Source organism: Canis aureus, chromosome 1 (genome assembly GCF_053574225.1).
Source record: "Canis aureus isolate CA01 chromosome 1, VMU_Caureus_v.1.0, whole genome shotgun sequence".
Taxonomy (NCBI): domain Eukaryota; kingdom Metazoa; phylum Chordata; class Mammalia; order Carnivora; family Canidae; genus Canis; species Canis aureus.
The window spans coordinates 122,380,466-122,401,180 of NC_135611.1; the positions used below are offsets into that span (position 1 = coordinate 122,380,466).

The 20,715-nt window shown below is 54.5% G+C and overlaps 1 protein-coding gene and 1 long non-coding RNA gene across 3 annotated transcripts; one reads left to right on the forward strand and one right to left on the reverse strand.

Annotated features, from left to right (window-relative positions):
* Window positions 1–1,762: 1,762 nt before the first annotated feature.
* LOC144288829 (uncharacterized) lies at window positions 1,763–12,562 on the forward strand. Its single transcript, XR_013356832.1, has 2 exons — window positions 1,763–1,963; window positions 10,385–12,562. It is a non-coding gene; the product is annotated as an uncharacterized LOC144288829 (long non-coding RNA).
* CCNE1 (cyclin E1) lies at window positions 8,088–19,020 on the reverse strand. 2 transcript variants are annotated; one of them, XM_077856728.1, is made up of 12 exons: window positions 18,954–19,020; window positions 17,344–17,399; window positions 17,168–17,255; window positions 16,885–16,953; window positions 12,944–13,089; window positions 12,689–12,824; window positions 10,523–10,669; window positions 9,869–9,964; window positions 9,518–9,652; window positions 9,295–9,406; window positions 9,058–9,215; window positions 8,088–8,766 (listed from the first exon to the last, which is right to left on the reverse strand). In XM_077856728.1, exons 2-12 carry the CDS (start codon window positions 17,364–17,366, stop codon window positions 8,644–8,646), a joined length of 1,233 nt encoding a protein of 410 aa, XP_077712854.1. In that variant the 5' UTR covers window positions 17,367–17,399; window positions 18,954–19,020; the 3' UTR covers window positions 8,088–8,643. The 2 variants fall into 2 exon arrangements, with proteins under 2 accessions (XP_077712854.1, XP_077712842.1); XM_077856716.1 differs by lacking the exon at window positions 18,954–19,020 and adding an exon at window positions 17,725–17,812.
* Between the last annotated feature and the right edge of the window lie 1,695 nt (window positions 19,021–20,715).

Sequence of the window (20,715 nt, forward strand, 5' to 3'; positions counted from 1 at the left end):
CCAAGGCTGCCAGGCACCAGCCCCGCAAACCGGCCCCGCTGCCTGCCCAGAGGCCGTCGGGAGGGTAGGAGGCCGGGTGGAGGAGGAGCTCCGCGCCCCTCAGCTGTGGCCTGTTGCTCCCAAACGACCTCCCTGAGCCTGCGCCAGCGCACCCAGCCTCGGTGATGGCCCTGGTCCCCATCGTCGGCCGCAGGACACCGTGATGCCCCCGCAGGGGGTCCTCCAAACCCCATTCTGAAAGCCCTCTCCGGGCGTTCCAGGTGAGATCTCTAGTCCGGGGCTCTCCCTTGACTCCCGGCTGCCCGCAGGCTGTGCCCCAGCCCACGCGTCTCGTGCTTGTGAAGTTAGTCTCCAAACAACAGCAGAAGCGTCGATTTGTCACAGGAAACCTTGTTTTCGGCCTGGATGCCTCCCGTGGGCCTATCCTGGGTCAGGTGTGCGGCAGCCCCTCATGGGGTGGTTCCGGGCAGAGGGGGAGGACACAGGTTCAGCGCACCTCCATTTGGAAACTTCGATGCCATTCCTGACCACTCCCTGTGGGCTCCGGGGCGGGAGGGCGATGACGGACGTGGGCAAATGCTGTGGCTCTTCAGTCATCGCGGTGTTCCAGCACAGGCCCCCTTCCCTAACTTAGGCCAAATCATGAAATCTAATACCGATAGGGGTGGTGGGGAGAGAGCAACCCATAACCTATTCATCTCTCGTGCTTCAAAAAGAACCCTTGGGTGCGGGATGGGATTTGAGGTGCACTAAGAGGGGTCTGCGGCTCTGAGATACTGCTCCACACCCAGTCCCACACGCACCTTCCTGTCGCCCCTCCCGGAGGACTCCATGCCCGGGTCGGAAGGGACCCGTACCGGGATTATGGCACCGCGGGATGGAGGGCCGCAGGGCCTGGGGACACGGCAAAAGGCCACCTCCAGCCAGGACTGCTGTTGGCATTGCCCGGGCACAGAAAGGACGGGGCGGGGGCCCAGAGGACGGCCTCCAGGGCCCTGCGGGGCTCCGGGCTCATTCGGGCTGAGTAGCCGGGGCAGACAGACCTTTTTTTTAAAAAAAAAAAAAAACAACACAGAAACAAAAGGATGAAGTCATTAGCATCAATTGGGCACATTCAGTGTAGATTGCTGACATGCCATTGTTATGAGGATGAAAGAAATATAATTAATAAAACCCGCCCAGCCCGCCTTTTGTGCTCCCGTGAATTCTATATTGGCATCTGCATCTATCTCGGCCACAGATGAGCCCTCTCCTCCCACTCCCTGGACGTCGCTAAAATGAACGGTGCAGAAAAATCACTCCCAGGATCTGGAAACTCATCTTTTTCTGCTGCAATTTGTCTTGTGATGCCTCCGTTCTCTCCCTCCCAGGGCAGAATTAGAGCATTTTCCAGCAGTGACGCAAGAGGTTCCATTCAAGGAAGAACAAAGCCAAGCCGGGCCCAAGGTCCTCCCACCTAGGACCCTGTCGAGGGCCACCCTGCAGGGCCGGTTCCCTTTCAGGCACCAACCTTTGGATCATTGGGGGGTGGGGGGTGAGTGGGGGCGTCTTGTGGACGCAGCCCTGGAATCACACTTGCCCCACCTCTGGCCTTGACATGCCCTAGATGGGCTGAGTGTCAGAGGTCACCCCGAGGTCACCAGGCAGCCTGCAGGACCAGGGGGAGGTGGGCAGCCCTCAGCCCACCTGCGTGCAGGCCTGCTCTCTGCCCTGCGCACTGTCGCCCTGACCCCCCACCCACCCTCCACGTCTAGAGAAACGAAACCTCGTTTGCATGACAGGAAGCAGGCAAGTTCCCTGAAGTGTACTGCAAACCTAAAAACACCCCAGCCCCGCCTTTCATCAGCACCTGGAAGACTAGCGTTTGAAGAGAAACAGAAAGCCACTCTTCCCTCCTGGGGGGCAGGGCTCCCGCTGGGAGAAGGTGCCGCCCACCGGGCAGCCCGCCCGAGGCCTGAGGCAGGTAAGAGAGGAGCTGAAAGCCCCACAGCCCTTGGGGTGAGAGCCGGGGAGGACCCAGACCCAGGAATCTGGACACTCAAATGCCAGTGGAGGCAGGCGGGTGACAAGGACCCAAGATGCTTTGCCCTGACCTTAAACACGCGCAAAAGCTCTGCATGTCCAGGGAGGGATATGCTCTCTCTGCCGCTTAGCTTGCACCCTTCTACTCTCCCCATCTGTGTTTCCTTGCTTTTGATAGAGTTGGGGTACGGGCTATCCGTCTTCTCCAGAAGAGTGGCGGCGTGTAGGTGGTGATGAGGGGCAGGGTGCCCCGGACCAGGGCAGGGGTGCGGGGGGCCCTGGGGCTCAGTGGGCCCTGCAGGCCGGGCCGCCGGGGGCCGGGCCCACCACATGATCTGGGCTCGCCCAAGTTTCACGTGTTGGCTCAAATATTTCAGTACCATCTATGCAGCCCAAACACAGCAGACGCCGGCGGGCAGCAGCCTCTCCTACCCCCAGGGCAGGGGAGGGACAGAGGACCCAGGATTGGGGGGGGTGCCTCAGGCCGCTGCGGCATCTCCCACCATGGAGTGCTCCTTGTCTACAACCAGGTGCAATGACTTGGTTAGGTGCTTAGCAAGAGGGACACGGAGAACTTTCTGGATGACGGGAGGGATGGGCTTGTCCGCCTAGCTCTCTGCCTGATGATGCGCTGGAGTCTGGGCCTTGGTAAGTCAGCCCACTCCCGTGACCCTTCCGGGAATTGGAATTCGATGGCGTGTGGCTCCTTGGCCCGGAGGAAACACTAGGAACGGCAGCAGGGGCCTGCCTCCTCTCCGCGGAGTCCGGCTTTTCCACGTGAATGCTGGGCCTTTGCAAGTGGAAGATGGCGAGTACTCCCCGCGCGTGGGAGCGCAGGAGGTTGAACGAAGGTGACTCCACGGGTAAGAACCCACACATCGCCCTGTTCATTCAGGGAGGGGGAGTCTCCGGCGAGCCCGCAGGTGCCGGGCCCTGAAATCCTGGGCTAAGCCACAGGTCAGTTGCTAAGCAGTCACTGAAAAGGAAAGAGCCCGACGGGCTGGGTTTGTGAGGCCAGGTGCGTTTTAAATGACTTCGGAGGTATGATCGGATGCAATGGTCGTGGACCAAATACTCGGTAAATATTTTGTGCCTTCGTGGGTTAGTGTACGCACAGGAAAGATTCTGGAGCTGTTTCAAAGCCAAAACTGTTAGGAATGGCACCTCCGGGGGTTTTTCACTTTCGACGTTGTACGTGTCGGCGGAAGTCTAATTTATCATATCCAACACGTGCTGCTTCTCCCGTAGTCAGAGAAAACCCAAGAAAGCTCAGTAACAGCAGCGCTCACGGGGTCAAGAGACGGCGCGCGCGGGGGCAGCCGTGGGAAGGCAGGGACTGTGATGCCCGTGGCTGGGAGTGGAAACGGGTGCAATTTGGGGAATTGGCCGACCACGTCCGGTGAAGCCGCAGGAGCACCTGCCCTCTGACACGGCCACTCTGGGCCCGGGGACGTGCCCTGGAGGGGTACACACCCACGGCACGCGTGCGCACAGGGTGCTCGCGGCGGCGGCGGCCGGCTCGTGGGCCAGCCTGGGAGGGAACATGTACACCGCGGGGCATTCACACAAGGGGAAACCTCACCACAGTTAAAAATTTAAGAAAAAAAGGGATCCCTGGGTGGCTCAGCTGTTTAGTGCCGCCTTCGGCCCAGGGCGTGATCCTGGAGACCTGGGATCGAGTCCTGCGTTGGGCTCCCTGCATGGAGCCTGCTTCTCCCTCTGCTGTGTCTCTGCCTCTCTCTGTGTCTCTCATGAATAACAACAACAACAAATCTTTTAAAAAAATAAATAAAAGATTTAAAAATTCCACCCCTGCCCGTGTCCATGTGGGTACGTCCTGAAGATAAGGTTGAAAGAGAACAGGAAGTGGTGTGATGGTCGGTACGGTGTGATTCTACTTGTGTGAGCTTTTAGGACACCCAGAGTAGTGTCCCTGTAAGTCTGTGGCTTATGGAGCCAAATATAAATGACAAAAGTCTAAAAAATACGTGTGGGAACCATGCACACAAGCCTTGGGGTGATTGCTTCCTCTGAGGAGCAAGGAAGGCGGTGGGAGGGGGCGGGGAGGCAGGCGGCCCTTCCGTGGCGTCTTTAACGTCGCGTTGCTTGAAAAGTGACGTGAAGCCGGCGCTGGGTCTTCAGGTGAGTCGTGGTGTTTTCTGCACTTGAACTTTGGCGCCCGCCGGTGCATGTGAACCGACCCCGCTGTGCAGTTCCACGGTCCCCGGTGGCCGGTGAGCCGACTGGGTCCCCGTGTGTGTCGCATGTTGCTGGCCCAGTTCCCTGGGCGTGAACAATGGACGTGGAGTAAGGGATCCCCCCGGGGACGGCCAAGGACGCGGTCCCTGGGGCGCCGGCAGGCGGAGGCCGACCAGCGGGAGCTGCACAGTGGGCAGTGGGCCTGGGAGGCGGCCGGCCCGTGGCGAGCTGGCCTGGACCGTGGGGGCGGCGGGTCAGGCCTGGAAGGGACGAGACTTGGTGACTTGGCGTGTGGCTGGAGGGAGGGGACAGGGCAGGAGTTGCTGAGGGAAGGGGCAGTCAGCCGCGCTGGGTGTGGCCAGGATGCCCCAGGGTTTCCCTCGGGTGGCCTTGGGCAGCCTCAGGTGGCCTCTAGCAGCCTTAGCTGGCTTCAGGTGGCCTCAGGTGGCCTCAGGTGGCCTTAGGCGGCCTCAGGTGGCCTCTAGTGGCCTTAGCTGGCTTCAGCTGGCCTCGGGTGGCCTCAGGCAGGGCGCTGTGCGGCCTGGGGACAGAAGCCCGCGGCGGGAGACAGGAGGACCGGGACAGAGGCGGTCCCTGGTGGCGGTGGCGGTGAGGGCCTCGAGGCTGCGGGCGGGCTACAGGCAGAGGTGCGGGACAGAAGTCTCCGTGGTGGGTGCAGAGGCGGGCCGGGAAGAAGGGCGGCTGCATGTGGCGGGTCCCCGGTGCCCGGAGCCGCGGCCCCCAGCTCCCTGCCGCCAGGGCCGCGGGGTCACCTCCCCGCCTCATCGCCTGCTTCCTCGGCTGACTCAGGGCCGGGGGTGGGGGGGGAAGGGGGAGACACAGCAGGAGCCCGGCCCTGGCCCCCTGACCCCGCGGCTGCACCCCGCAGTCTTTCACCTCCAGAGCTGGGGTGCCCCGCGGTGGGGGGGTGCTCCCAAGGGAGGGCACCCGCTCGCAGCCCGGCCGCCCCCAGCAGCTGAGCCCGCTGCGGCCCGTGCCGCCCCTTCTGGGGACTTGGTGTCGGCCGGGCAGGCGGCAGGGCGGGCCGGGTGCGGAGGGGGCGCGGGCTGGACAGGGGACGGCGCCGCCCTCCCCCGACTCCCGGGGGACGGTCCCTGGGGGCCCGGGCAGCCGAGCGCGGCGCAGGCTCCGGGAGTCACGTTAGGGATCGGGATGAGGTAGGAAAAATCTGTGCTCATTGAATACGAAATGCAATTGTCTGTCAGCGCGGGGACTGAAGTATCCGCGGCAAATTATATTTAAGACTCCATTGTCCCCGGCAGATTAGCTAATGCTTGATTTTAAGTGTAGGCTGCTAATGCTATTACTCCTGGTTAGCTCCGGCTGGCAGGTAACCTTGTGCAACAATGACTGCTTTGCTTGAATAACATATTTGATCAAACAGGACAATTCTTTCAAAAATTGAGTTCTCTGTGGCAATTTGAGACCTGTAATCAGCCAATTAGATGATTACAGCACGGATAAAAATAGTCTCCTAACAATGTCCAAGGTATAAATGTGATTTGAATTTCAAAATGTTGAGCATGTGGTAGGAAAATGCACGGTTGGGTAAATATGACTAGACATTATCAGATTTGATTTCTCTTTGCAACCCTGCTCTGAGCTAGAGCCTCATTTTGCCCGAATAAACTCCAATCTCGTTTGTGTCGGAGAGGCCGGGGGTACATCTTGCTCCAAATCTCAAAGGGCTCAGCAGCTTTACTCCTCTGCTGAACGTCCGCGTGAACCTTGGCACCACGTAGCCACGTGGTGTGAAATCCACGCACCCATGAGCCGTGCAGGTCCCCGGGGAGCATGGCATTGGGAGGCCGTCAACACCACTACCTGAGGACCGGTGTTCTCACTCTCCGGCCAGAGGACAGAGACACGGAGCACCTGTGGGAGGTCTGGCGAGGGACCTGTGGGCCGGGGCGTGACACGAGGATGTGGTTTGCTCGACCGCAATCCAGTCAGCCTTCACCGTCGGTTCAATAACTTGCTCTTTCTCCCCTAACACAAGGAAGTCGCACTCAGGGGCCAAGCCACCCCCTTCTCTGGGGCCTTTCTGCTCACCATCTCTGCTCACCCAGGTTGACCAGAGCTCCCATTTTCACCCTGATGTCGTCGGTTTGGCATCACCTGGCCTCAGCTGGGCTTAGCTGAATTGCAGAACAAAGATAGTGACTTAGCAAATGCATATGCAGAGCCGACCAGCGAGGGACCAACGTTTGTGCTGACGACTAAAGGAAAAAGCACAAGGCAAAAGGAAGAGCTCCTTGAAGCACGGAAACTTGGTGTTCCTTCCTAGTGGCTGTCAGGGTTCCTGGCAGAGCCACAGGACGCATTACTATGAATTCACTCATCCACCCAGGCCGGATCCTGTATTAGCACCGATGATTAAAAGAGCTGCCCGTGGCAACACTGCCATTACTAAAACAAAAACAAAGAGCCCTGATGTCCAGAAATGCAGCACTCTCAGGTTTGCATAATCGTTTCAGCAGGTCCGGCCACGCTCTGCGACACAAGGGCCAAAGCGTGTTTGAAGTGCTACCCCAGACCTGCGTTCAGACCACGTCCCCTCGTGTGTCAAGCCCTGAAACTAATCCAAGGCTTTGGAAACCGAAATGTTCTCAGTGCCATAATTTTGCACACAAAATGCCAAATGTAAATTAACCACTTTTTAGGATCTTTCCAGAAAGTCATTACACACGGTCACCATTAAAAATTCCCTGCTTTTTAAGGTGGGAGCATCTCTGCCTCCAATGAGGAAATAATTAGCTTGGAGTAACATTTGACTAAATACCATTACATGTAGATTTATATTGAATGCATTTATTAGGACACTGTATTAAAACTTGCCAGGGGGATGCCCAGGTGGCTCAGGGGTTGAGCGTCTGCCTTCAGCCCAGGGCGTAATCTTGGGGTCCTGGGATGGAGTCTTGTGTGGGCTCCCCGCAGGGAGCCTGCTTCTCCCTCTGCCTGTGGCTCTGCCTCTCTCTCTCTCTCTCTCTGTGTCTCTCATGAATAAATCTTAAAAAATAAAAATTTAAAAAATAAAAATAAAAAATACATAAAAAAATAAAACTTGCCAAACTGTAACATCACAATGTAAAGGAGTAGGGTCTCTCTCCAACCTCACATAAATGATTTAAAATGGCTGTTTTTCCCCTTTAGAGTTTTGCAAAATGAGATAAAATACCAAGTTGAAAATAAGTGGGATTTATTTGCTCATTCACCCTCCCTTCTTATGAACCCGTACATACACCAAACCATTGCAAGGAAGTGAGACACAAAACCTGACAAGACCGCTGTGCGAATGTTCGACAAAATGCAGTGTGAGCTGAACGGGGACCTCCTCGTTAACAAGGCACTCGGGGACTCCATCAGCGGTCAGGGATCAGACCACACGGCGACGTCTGGCCTTGAGCTGCATAGGATTCTATTTTACATTTTCGTCTTTGGAGTATGAGTTTTAAGCCTCCTACATTGTTAACAAATTCTCCAAACAGAAGTCCTTTAGGTTAAGACATGGGTAAGGACAAAGACAGTACTAACACCAGTTACAGATGCTGTATGACCTTGGGCCTGTTGCAGGGCAGAGATGATACCTAAGAATCCCCTTGGATGCAGACGCCGCTTCTCAAGCCGCCACGGCCCGCCCGCGAACCCCACCTGAGCAGCCTCTGCGCAGGGCAATGCGGAAGAAAGGCCAAATTGGAGGCTGTACCTAAGGCTCACTTCAGAAGTCTTCTTTTAAATAGATTTGCTTGAAAGGTGTGAGCTTTCAGAAGCATGAAATTAAAAAAGAGACTTCGATAGAGCCACACTCGAAGATGACTTCTAACTGAATGATCAGACATAGCTCATAAAACCAGCTGTCTCAAAGACAGTGTTATCTTTATTAAAAAAACGGATAGACATAGCAGCACTTACAAAACAACAGTTCATCAAAGGCATTATACATTGTCAACGGATAGTGTGAAAAGGGCAGGCCCCCAGCACCGCTGGGTGTGGGCTCCACATCACAACGCTCACAACTACCAGCCCCGCTCAACAGCACACAACCCAGCACACACAAGGGGAGACCAAGAGCAACACGGCGCTCTGCAACTTCAAGCCTTTGTTATCTGCGTGAATAGTCAATCAAGTCAAGTATCACCCTCCTTAGCAGCATCTGGAGCACTCACTGGTGTTCTGGAGGTGGCTGGTGTACTCGACCCACTTATTTAAAAAAACCTAAGCATTTAATAAAAAACACTTCTCCCTGTCCAATGCCATCCAAGGAAACACTTCGGTTGCAGAAGAGACGCGCTCTTCCACTTAAATATGTGTAAAAGCTAACGCGCGCCTCGGCCACAGCGCGGCAGAGAACTCGGAGCGGCGCGCCCGCCCAACGGTCTTTGGTGGAGAGTGCTGGTGTGCTCACGCCGTGTCCTGCCCACTACTCTGCTTCTTGCTGCTCTGCGGGGGAGTGAGGACCCCGGTGGGGGGAGGAGAAATCCGATTCTGTTCAGACAATATGGCTTTCTTTGCTTGGGCTTTGTCCTGTTGGGAATAAAAGCGAGAAACGTGAAAATGGAAGACCCGGTCCTTTGGGCTCGGCGTGCTGAGCGTGCCCTCTGTGGCAGCGGGGGAAACAAACGGCCGGGAGCGATGGACAAGGTCTCTGGTCTCCGTGCTATTTAGGCATCGCATCTATTGAGTGCAAGTTTTCTTTTTCAAGGAACTAAAAGAACTGGGGTCTTTCTAGCCTATCTGACGCCTGCCTGCAGAGGCGTGCGGAGGCTGGTTAGGCAGTTTTATGAGTTTATCTGGGAACGAAGGAACACTACTGACCAGCAAATCCAAGCTGTTTATATGGGTCTGGATGTTGTGTGCGTCTTCAGCGGGAACTCCCCTGAAGTGCTTCAGTTTTGAACTTCCCGTCTCCCTAATGACCATGGCAAACGGCACCATCCACTTGACACACTTCTCTATATCACACCACTGATACCCTGCAAAGAAAGTAACTTTTAGGCTCAATCGGTTTGTAAGTTTAATCCACCTTGTGAATGGACCGGAAAGCCAACGTACCTGAAACCTTTTGCATCAATTCAGACGAAGAGAAATGATACAAGGCAGAAGCAGCAAGTACGCCGTAGGGAAATTCTAAGCAGCCAACATCCAGGACACAAAGATCCAAAAGCTGTGGAGCAGAAAAGAGGCTGAAGCACACGGACGGCCACCATCCATCCCTTCTAGGGCTCCTCAGGCTCACAGTGGGGTAGGTAGCCCCCAAGGGAGCGGAGCCGCTTACCTCTGCGATCTGTATGAAGATTTGCTGGGGATACTGTGGCAGGAGCACTTCATATAAGTCATTTAGATATGCAACCTGCATATATACATTCAGCCAGGATACAATGGTCAGGGGGCTTAAGTGCCACTTAAGAGCCTAAGGGAAAACCGAGAGAAAGGAGACCAATGGCTGAGAGAAGAAAAAGACATTTCTGCTCCCCGAAGGCCTCTAAAGGAGTTCAAAACGCAGCCACATTGCATGCCACAATGTGTCCAGCTGGAGACCTCCTCTCAGATGCACTCACACGGAATGTGGAAAAGATATTATGTATGCATTTTAAAAAAAGGACTGAAAAATTAACTTGTAACCTACCTTCATAATGATTAATTCCATGCTAAGAATCTCCTCTCCTGAACATGCCCCATCTGTAACATAAGCAAACTGGTGCAGCTTTGGAGGATAGATTTCCTAAAAGGAAATAAAAGGGAGAAACAATTAGCAAAAATCTCTAATAGTTTTAACTTACAATGTACTTCCAAAGTTACTGTTTTTAGTACACTAGCCTGGAAAGAGACAGGGAACATCCATGGAGTAAATACAGGAGCTCCTCCACTGATCAAAGTGCATTTATTGTGAAAGAAACGAAACACCCACTGTTACCAATAAATAGACATAAATACAGCTTTTACTCGGTGGAGATATTTTTGAAATGGTCACCTTTTAAATACCTTTAGCAACACGTTTGAAAGTTGGGCCCATCCACCCTTCTAATCACACCAAAACTGTAGTCCTCTTGGGTCAAAGTTCAATTTTTGGGCTACCAGGAACTACACTAACCTAAGCGATTCATACACTCACTATTTCTCTCACTTCTTGGTTAATTTCTAGCCCTTTCTGCACGTATCTTTATACTTCAGACGACCTCGAATTAGAAAAACGCAGACAAGCATTTGGCCTCTTCCGGTCACCTCAGGAGATCTCAAGAAACAAAGTGTGCCACGTAACAAATATTTGAAAATGATTTACCTCAAGTTTGGCAGCAATAAATAAAGATGAAATCCCAATAAGCTGTAAAAGTGTTTTTACAATATTTTGTTGCGTTGCCATATACCGATCAAAGAAATCCTGTGCCAAGTAAAATGTCTCTCTGTGAAGTTTATAGACTTCACACACCTGAAAAAATATTTAGTGAGTTTTAGAACAATTACTTGAGGAACAGAGACAAAAACAAACCAACAAACAAAATTTGCAGCGAGTTTTCGTGAAGGACCAGAGAACCCAATCGAGAGAGAGGAACTTTGCTTTTCTGAAAGGACTGTTACCTTGCTTGTCCGCGAGCACAAGCAGGGGCGAAAACCTGGATGGAGCTCAGATAGAAGGATTAAACGTTCTGTGATCGATATGCCAGTAAGAGCACGTGTTCATAGGCTGAAGGAGCATTTCATGGGAAGACTGAACGATGGTCTCAAGCCCTAACTCCAGGACCGTGCCTGCCCGGCCCACCTCACAGGACTGCAGAGATGGGGTGGGGGGTGCACGCGAGGGAGCTGAGGACAAGGAAACACTGGGCCCCAACTCCTCACCACCATCGAACGTCTGACTGCGCTTGGAAAACTGCCACTCCTACAGGCCTTCCCGTGTGCCGCTGCATCTCATGGGGTGAATAGGGAGAAAAGGCCCCAGAGAAACAGCAAACAGAACCTTCACAGAAAATGCCATCAATCACTAAAGAGTATTTCTAAGGTCCAAGCTGAGGCATCTTTGAGGTCGGAAGTGAAGCTGGAGCATCCATCCGCTTAGGGACAAGCTCTCAGACCCCCGTCGCCCGGCTCACGGTCGACACGCCTGCAGCTTCGTCCCACCGAGCACCCGAAGGTTACCCCCTGGCCTATCCTCTCAGTGGTATTACATGACTTTCTTTGGTTGACTTTCTGAGAAAAACCTTCCTTAAAGTATACGGCATCAACTGCGGTATATAAAGTAGAACTTCTCAGTCACAATGTCCAATGAGTTGCCGCCTAGGAGAGTGAAGCATCCTCCATCTAATGTTTCGAGGGATTATAAAACGTCTCGGGGGGCCCAGAAGGGCACGTGTGAGGCCTGGAGTCTCAAGTAGGCAGGCCTGCCAAAGAGCTCAGTACAGAAAATGTTAGCTTTTCAATAACGAAAGACAAGCAAATTAGTAACGGTGAGAAGAGCCATCTTTTCTCGCCAACCACATACGCTGCAGTTCACACATACCACGTCTAGGCCATACAAACTCTGTAAGGAAAATACTGCTAGAAAATATTACAGATGAGAAAACCAAGATTCTAGGTTAAATGACTTGCCTGACAAAGACCCATACCCAGCGAGTTGGCAGCAGGGGATCTGAGCCTACGATGAGCATTAACGGGGGTGCACAGAGCCTGGGAGTAGAGGCTTTCCAAACAGTACCTCACCGTGTTTGTTTTTAGGGAATACTCAGACACTCAACTTCCTTATGTCCTTCCTTTTTCATAAGACGGAGCTGGCTGAGAAGTTCTCTGGTCCTTCAGCATCACAGAAGAAAGCCCACATCCCACCACCCAAGGCTCCCGGTGCCTCCCGGTGCCCCTGCAGGCACTACTGGGTCACACACGCGTCCTCCCAGGAGAGGCACACTGCCCATACAATAGCTTTTGATGTCTAACAATTATCCATCACAATTTGTCATACTTGTCCTTTTGACCAGTTGTTGCAGAGAAATAAAAGATTTGAATACATTATTTTTTTACGATGCTATTCCGTGGCGAAAGACAAATGGACTCCAAGGAGTTAAAAAAGAACAATGTAAGCTTTCTGACTGTTAAAGATAAGCCTGTTCATGTATTTTTAAAACTTATGATAGTGGCTATCAAACAGCTGTTATCTGCATTCCACCGGATAGATTCAAAAGCAATTTAATTAAAGACCAAATATCAATATTTACAGTTCAGTGGAAAAGAGAACTTTTGTAATTATTTGAACTTGGAAGAAAAAAAATTAAATGCCAACCTCAAAATATCTAAGAGGTAAAGAGACTTCAGAAATTCTTCTACGGAAGAACCCAAGCAAAAGAGTGGTACTTTGGAGACACAGAAAAGTGTCAATGGGGTATAAGACACACAAAGAGGTCGTCAAAGGTTCTAGAAGTGGTCAATGCTTCCAGTCGACAGGAAGACTCAAGCTCACCTCCATCAACCAATCCAGAAGAATTGCTCGCATCTTGGGCTGCAGGAGGGGGTGCCGCTGCATAAAGTGCTTATCCCGTAAGTATGTCTTTTCCTTATTTAGCATAATTTTCCAGACCTCGTCTCTATTTGCCCAGCTACAAGAAACAAAACCAAGCGAAAGACAAGAAGTAGGCGTCAGTATGCGTCCACACTGACTTGGTGAGATTGTGCACAAGGAGCAAAAGACCTGGAAGGCACGTGGCAGGCAACTTACTTCAGTAGAGGCAGCGGCGAGGCTCTGGAGGGCATGAAGCTCTGCGGTCCACACACGGAACTTGGGTATGCTGGCTCATCCTCTTCTTTGTCAGGTGTGGGAATCAAGGAGCAGGGGTTTTCACATGCGGGATTATTGTCCCAAGGCTGTAGAAGAAAACACACATTCTTAAATGTTTGATAGGAACCAGCTATGTGTACATTCAGTGATTTGTAGAACAGCCAGTAAAACAGAAAATATCTTCACACTAGAGAGCAATCTCCAGGCCTAAATACCTATTCTGGCCTAAATGAGGATGAAGATGGAACGAGTAAGTAAAAGCCACAGTAAGGACTCCAAGCTTTCGTTTCACTTGCCACTGGCTTAGGAGTCTATGCAGTAAGTATCTAAGACGACTACAAAGTCAGTAGCATTTTATCCTCCACACTGTCGCCGTCAAACCAGTACCTGAGCAGGAAGATGGACCCAGGAGGGATTAAGACAAAATGCAAACAGCTCTTAGGAGTACAAAAACCGACACCACCACCACCTTACAAATCCACCTGCAGCTCGGTAAGAAACTGGGCATAACCTCTGAGGTATGCTGTGGGATTATTTGGTCACAACTCAAAGATTTGTTTTTTTTTAACAGGTACAACTAATCTACCAAAACTTCTTAAAAGTGAAAGAATTCCAATAAAGTATATTTACATGCGCACCGCACATTCACAAGCGTAAAGACCAAAAATGTAAATTACCATCTGTATTTAGTGTCCCCATCTTAAGACGTAAAACCATCAAATGTGACATCTCCTGGTTGCAAGACTACCTAATATATTACATAACGAGGACCTTTTGTTTTCCTTAACTCAAAACAAAACAAAAAGAATATCTGCCTAGTTAAAACCAAATCCAGGAATGGTCACAGGATATACTAAGAAGTCCGTGGAGATAGAAGCCAGATACCCCTGAAGACCTTTGAATCCTGCCCCCAAAGTCTTGCATGGAATGAGGATCCAAGAACTGATAAGGGAATAAACCATCATTAAAAACGCAAACAATATGCTTTCCTTTCAAAGATTCTAGGTACTTAATTTTATTCGATTTTCAGTATTTGGAAAATAAGAAGGTCCTTTTGCCATTTACAAAGTTTTCTTTGTCAAGCTGCTCTGTTTATTGTCCTACTCTGAAAAGAAGCCTACGATGGATTTTTTTTTTTTTTTTTTGAGTCGTAAGAGTGGTTTTGTGGACAGTGCGGCAAGTAACAATCCCGCCAGCACGGAAGTCCTGTGGAAGTCTGAGACTCTTGGCCTTTTGTTTTAAAGCAGACAGTTCATTAAGGCTGACCAGAGAAGAAATGGGACAATTAGAAATGAGCATGGGATGTGGGCTCCAGGTGCTGCCTGGAGGATACGGTAGTGGGGCGCGCACAGCACACCGGCCACTTTCAGAGGCGGCCAGAGCACTTTCAGTGTGCTGAGGAGAGCAAAGCAGGATAAAGCTCTTCTCCACCCAGGGTGCAAAGAATTGGGCATGCAAATTAACCATGACAACTCCTGCCAACAGCTGTTCCAGAAGGGCAACCTCCCCTTCCAGCTCTAGTCTCATGTGCTGGTAGCATTTCCTTGACTCAAAACGAGTCACATTACAACTGCTTCAAGCTGCTCTTCATTCGAGAATGAATTCTAGCTGTGAAGGCAGAAGCTGGGTGCCACCCTCTACAGCCAGATGGCTGAAAGGGCTGAGAGCAGCCTTTGAGGATAAAATGGCAGCAGTTCCTAAACCACAGTGCATAGACAGACTGGATGACCCACAAGCCACAAGTGGTTCGGAAACCTGGACCCTTTAGGATCCAGCACGTGAGGCACAATAATGAAGTCGAAGTCTCGAGTGTACGCTGGGTTTCAAAGAGGCCAGATCCATCCGACTTTAGGAAGGACCGGGATAAGAGCAAGACACCAATTTTGACTATTTCTAAACACCCCCGACCCCTCATGCCACTTTTAACTAAGAACAGAACTACCTATGTAGAATCAGGTGCTGAGAAGTAACTACTACAAAGTCCAGGATTTCACTTCAATTAAAAAGGTGGGTCTCCTGCAAAAAGTTAAACAACAAAACGGATATGCTGAATGGATTTCAGATAAAAGGGTAGTCTTTTGATTAGGAAAGGCCTAAGGTAACACTCAAAGGTTCTCTGTGTCCTGAGGAAGGAGTTATAAGGAGTTTAGCACAATGCGCCACAAGTAGCTCCAGGCCACTGTACTGGGCTGAACTAGAACTCCTGACAAAAATTCCGTGTGATAATTGTGTTACCCCAAACTTCTAGCTTCATGAATCTACACAGGGAAAAACCAGAACGAGTGCTCCATAGATAGATGGGCAATCTTCAAGCTATCTGCTCTACAAAACGTACAGAAACCTGTTGTCCTTAATCTCTGAACAACCAGGAAAATTCCTTCTCGTTAGTGGGAAATGATAGGAGTATTTAAATACCACGGCTATCAATGTGCACACTTTGGGGACAGGCCCACAGCCCGATTTTAGGCACCCTAGCACTGCTCCGGTCCTCCTCGAGAACAAACTACTCCAACAAGTGGATATGGATGCCTTCGCTTCACTCTCAGAAATTTCAATTCCCAAAACAGCTGGGAAAATAAGCAATCCCGAGTTTCACAAAGTGGAGAGCCATTTTACCACGGCTCATAAAAATCAACCTGCTTAAAGTTTGTTTGCTTTTTGTTTTTTCAAGGAGAAGAAAAGAAAAGAAAGGAATGTCTTATTTCCTTCCCTAAAGGAAAGTATTTCTTCATCTAATGAGAAGGAAATCATCAACCCCTTGTTCGATATTAGGTCGATCTCCCCAGAATTGCTAATTTCTAGGGTCTACGTGCAGGGACGACAACTATTCCCGCACACCCACTGCTTCAAAGCCCTTCACTCTGCCAGAACCAGCTGCCACAGCTGTTGCTCAGTGCCCAACACAGCGACGTGCTGCCCACTGCTAACCTAGTTGGGACCAGAGCCCTCTGCTCAGATACTATTCCCACTCAAGCTTTTCTCCGTGATAGGGTCAGAAGGCCTGACCCGCTAGTTTGGAGATAGGCTGCTTCCCCTACTGGAGCCATAACTACAGTCTCCAGCCATTTCTGGAGGTAGGAAGATAACACAAGGTTTTTCTGCTAGGAACTGCTGATATTGTAACGATATCACGAGCACGCAGGAAATTTGGCGGCAACTCCATGACGGAGAGACAAGAGAAATGGACTAGTCAATTTAAAAAATGTGTTGAGACACAGGTATCGTGACAGAGAATGTTCCACTGATACTCTGGCTGAGGCCAGGCAGAGCCCCGGACAGCAGTCCTCATCACCGTAGGTAACTGCAGGACAGGCTGAGGACCTCCAGAAGGGGGGAAGTTACATACCTGCTGCTCACCGTGTGGTGGGGGGAAGGGAGGTCCTTAGCACCAGGACCGAAAGACAGAAGCGGGGACGGGGAGAATCTGGGTCGCTATGGACACACACAAACCCCCGCATCACAGTCGGCGGAGAGCTCTGTGTCAGGAGCCCTCCCCCAGTTCCCCCGCCTGGAGACAGGGCTCCGGGATGGACTCCGCCCTTGGCTTGCACAGGACTCTGGGTCACTTTCTTGCCCTGAGTCTGAGTTTCCTCAAGGGCAAAAGGAGAGGACTGAGTTATTTGATGTCCACTCTGGTTCTTCGGGACATCAGCGCGTTATCTGTAACCTCGGAGGTGCGGGTGAGGAACCCAACGCCTTCCTGGGGTCCCACGGCTGGCCGAGGCCAATGCCACCGACCGGCCAGGCCTCGGCCCATGGATGAGCACCATGGCCCCCGGTAGAGGAACGGCTCCAGCAGGAGGCAGCGGGGACCGAGCGTCCATCTAAAGCACAAGGCGCAGCAGGCCCTCCGCCCAGGCCCGGTGGGCATGTGAACCTACCTGTCCGCCGCACTGGCCTCTCGCAGTCCTGTCAATTTTTGCAACTTCTTCATCTGGATCCTGCAAAAACTAACGGAGGGCGACCCCCAGCCCCCAAGGAAACACACCAGACGGCCCAAAGACAAAAAACACAGACAGAGGAGAGAGAGAAAGGTGGTTAGGCTGCGGGCACCCCAATCAGTACAAGGAGGCAGGGCCCCCCGGGTGGGGGGTGGGGGGGGGAGCCCCGCCAGGTAAGGCCCGGGAGGGGGTCTCCTCCCCCACCTGTCTCCTTTGTACTCACAACGGCCACATTTGCCTTCCTCTTCCTGGAGCGCACGGACACGTCGGTGCCAGCGTCGTCCTTCATGGGGTCCGGGTCCTGCGCATCCCTGCGGGCCGCCGGGTGGCACCGAGGTCAGGGCGGGCGCTGGCAGCCTGGGCTCCCCTCCCCCCGCCGCGCAGCCACGGGGCACTCACCTCTCCCTCCTCTCCCTCGGCATGGCTGGCGCGGCACGCGGGGCCGACCTCGGGCCCTGGGGGCACAAGCCGGGCGGGGGTCAGGGCGCGGGCGCGGGCGCGGGCGCGGGCGGGGGCAGGGCCGGCCGCGCGCCCCGGACACCCCTCCCCCCGCGCGGGCGGCGGCGGCGGCGGCGGGAGGCTCGGGCCGGCCGGGAAAATGGCCGATGGGCCCGGGGGGCCTGTCACCCGCCGCGCCGGGTCCGCCGCGCGCCCGGGGCCCCGCCGCCCCCCGCCCCGCCGCCCCCCGGCCCGGCCCGGAGCCACCCCGCGACCCCGCCGCGCCCTGGCCCGGCTCGCCCCCCCCCCCCCCGGAGCCCCGGAGCCCGGCCCGGCCCTCACCGAGCCCTGTCCGCGGCGGCGGCGGCGGCGGGAGGCGGCGGCGGGAGGCGGGAGGCGGGAGCGGCGGCCCGAGCGCGCGGCGGTGGCGGGATCCGCGCCTGCCCCCTACACCGCGCGGGCGGCCGAGCCGGCTGCTCCTGCGCCCGGCCGAGAGCGGGACATTTAAAAATCCCTGCGCGCGGAACCGGCCCCCGGCCCGCCCTCGCACCCTCCCGCCAGCCTCCGCCCCGCCCCGGCCGGCTCCGAGCCCCTCAGCGGCCGCCCCAGGGCCCGGGCCCGCCCCGCCGCCGCCTGCAGGCCCGCCCCGCCGCCGCGCAGCCGGGCAGAGGCGCTCCGGGCCGGGGGGCGGGGCCTGCGGGGGCGGGGCCTGCGGGGGGCGGGGCCTGCGGGGGCGGGGCCAGCGGACGGGGCCTGCGCGCCGGAGGGCCGGGGCGGGGCCTGCGGGGGCGGGGCCTGCGGGGGCGGGGCCAGCGGACGGGGCCTGCGCGCCGGAGGGCCGGGGCGGGGCCTGCGGGGCGGGGCGGGGCCTGCGGGGCGGGGCGGGGCCAAGCCACGGGGCCTGCGCGGCGCGAGGTGCGGCGCGGCGCGGGACGCGGGAGGCCGGCTGGCGCGCGCGCGGCGGGGGGCGGGGCCGGGGCTCGGGGGCGGCGGGGCGGCGGGAGGCCGCGTGGCCGGCCCGCGGGGATGTAAACACGGCGCGCGGCAGGGTGCGGGCCGGGCCGCGGGCGCTGGCGGGGAGCGGGGAGCGGGGAGCGGGGAGCGGGGGTCCCGCCGGCCGTCGCCCCGCCGCGCGCGCTGCCCCTCCCGGCACGTCCTCCCCGCCCCCGAGACGCAGGGTTCCGGGCCGGGAGCCGGGGCGGGCCTGTGCCCAAGGTCACCGCGCCTGGTCGCGGGCCTACGACCTGGGCCGGCAGCCGCGGGTCCGGGGCGTCCGTGGGGCGCCGGCTGCCCCTGCGCGCGCCCGCCCGCCCTTCCGAGCGCGCATTCGCCCTGCAGCCATTCGTTGAGCTGACCTCCCGGCGCCTCCCCCGTCGGCCCCTCCCGCCACCTCCGCGGCTGGGGCCTCGGGGCCCGGGCCGCCCCTCTGGCTGAAAGCCCTCCCGGTGGCTCCCGTCGGGCTCCCGGGCCGGGCTGCAGGGCTCCCCTGGAGCTCCGTCGCCCGCGGACCCCCGCCCCACCCGGTGCCCTCGCAGCCGCTGCCCCACGTCCTCCCCCACGTCCTCCCTCACCTCGGCGGGAGCTGCCCTGCGCTGCGCGCTCGCCCTCGGGGCTGCTCTTCCCTCCCTAGAACTTCAGGGTCTCCGGTGAACACGGAGTCTGGAGCACCCCGCCCCCCGCACTTCCTCTCCACCTCCTGCCCCGCTGTGTGTCCTTCACCCAACTTGCCGCCAGAAGCCTCGTGCTCCTGGGTTTCCCTGGTCGCTCGCTGTCCCTCTCCCTCCAGGGAGTTCCGGGCTGCAGCCCCCAGCTCTTGGCAGAGTCCCGGGGTGCGGGTGGGGGAGGGAGACACTTGCTCATCTCTGTGGGTGAGTTGTTGAGAAGCATACAGCCGCCAAGTCCTTGTGGACCTTCCAGGGCAACGAGACCATCACCTGAAAGTACCTTGTGAACTAAACTTGGCAGAAGCGGCAGGTCCCCATGTCGCAGAGGGCTCCCAAACACTCCCAAGACCCTTCCTGATGCACTGTTCCGCCCCCCCCCCCCCCCCCAAGCATAAGGATCTTCTTGAAGTGAGAGCCTGGGTCTGATTGAAGAGTGTGCCCTGTGTCATCCCCGGAAGTCCCTGCTAGCAGATGTCGGCCTTCCAGGGGCCTGGAGCTGAAGGCTGCTGAGATGACTCACTCAGGTTATCTCAGGGAGACATGAATGCAGGCTCCTGAGCTCCGGGCCCGGTGTCCTTCAGTAATAACAATAAGAGGTACCACGAACAGCACTTCCAAAACGTCAGCTTTGGACTCAGTCCGTCAGAGTGTTCAACTTCATGATAATCCCATCATGTTGCTGCTACCATACTGCTATTTCAAAGAAGGCAACTATCTACTTCTTAGGGTGATTATGAGGATTGGGGTAACACAGCTTACAGGGCTTGGTGCACACTCAGTGCTTAGTAAATGAGAGATATAGGACAATGATAAATACGACATATGTTAGTATTACAGATATCAATATATATCATTGTTATCGATGATAGACACAGACTTTTCCTTAGTGATGGTAGCAACTTACTGTCCCACCAGCGAGAATGAGAGTTCCAGATGTTCTTTTTCCTAGCTGACGCGCTCATCAACAATATGGTGGACACAGAAATGTGGTATATTCATTCAGTGGAATACTGCACAGCAGTAAAAAGGACAGACCATTGGAGCATTCAGCAACATGAAGAAATCTCACAAAAAAAAAAAAAAAGAAAGAAAGAAATCTCACAGACGTAACCGTGAGCACGAGAAGCCAGACACAGAAAAGTATTACTGTGTGATTCCATTTATTTGAAGTCTCAGAAAAGGCAGAACTATAGCGACAGTGTGAAACCAGCAGTTACTCCTGGGGTGGGATTAATAACCAGGAGGGGACCGAGGGAACCTCCTGGGCACTTCCCATGTGTTCTGCTTTGATCTGAATGCGTGGTTGCGTATGTAAAAATTCATCGAGCTCTACATTTAGGATTTATGTACTTTCCTGAGTGTATGTTCATTTCAAAAATAAAAATAATTGTTTTTCAAAAAAATCATTTAAAACAAAGTAAGACTTTAATGATCCCTGCCCACTTGGGAACATCCAGTCTGGAAGGGAGGCAGCTATGTAGATTGGTAGTTGTAGTGATAAGGGCTGAGTGATAAGGGCTGGGACGGGAAACTTCTAGGAGCCAGCACTCCACATGGAGCCAGCACTCCACATGGAGTGGTGGCAGGAAAGGGCATCCAGCCTACTCGTGGATGCCAAGAAGGCTCCATGGAGGAAGCAACACCTAGGTCAGAAGGACGAATGGGTTTG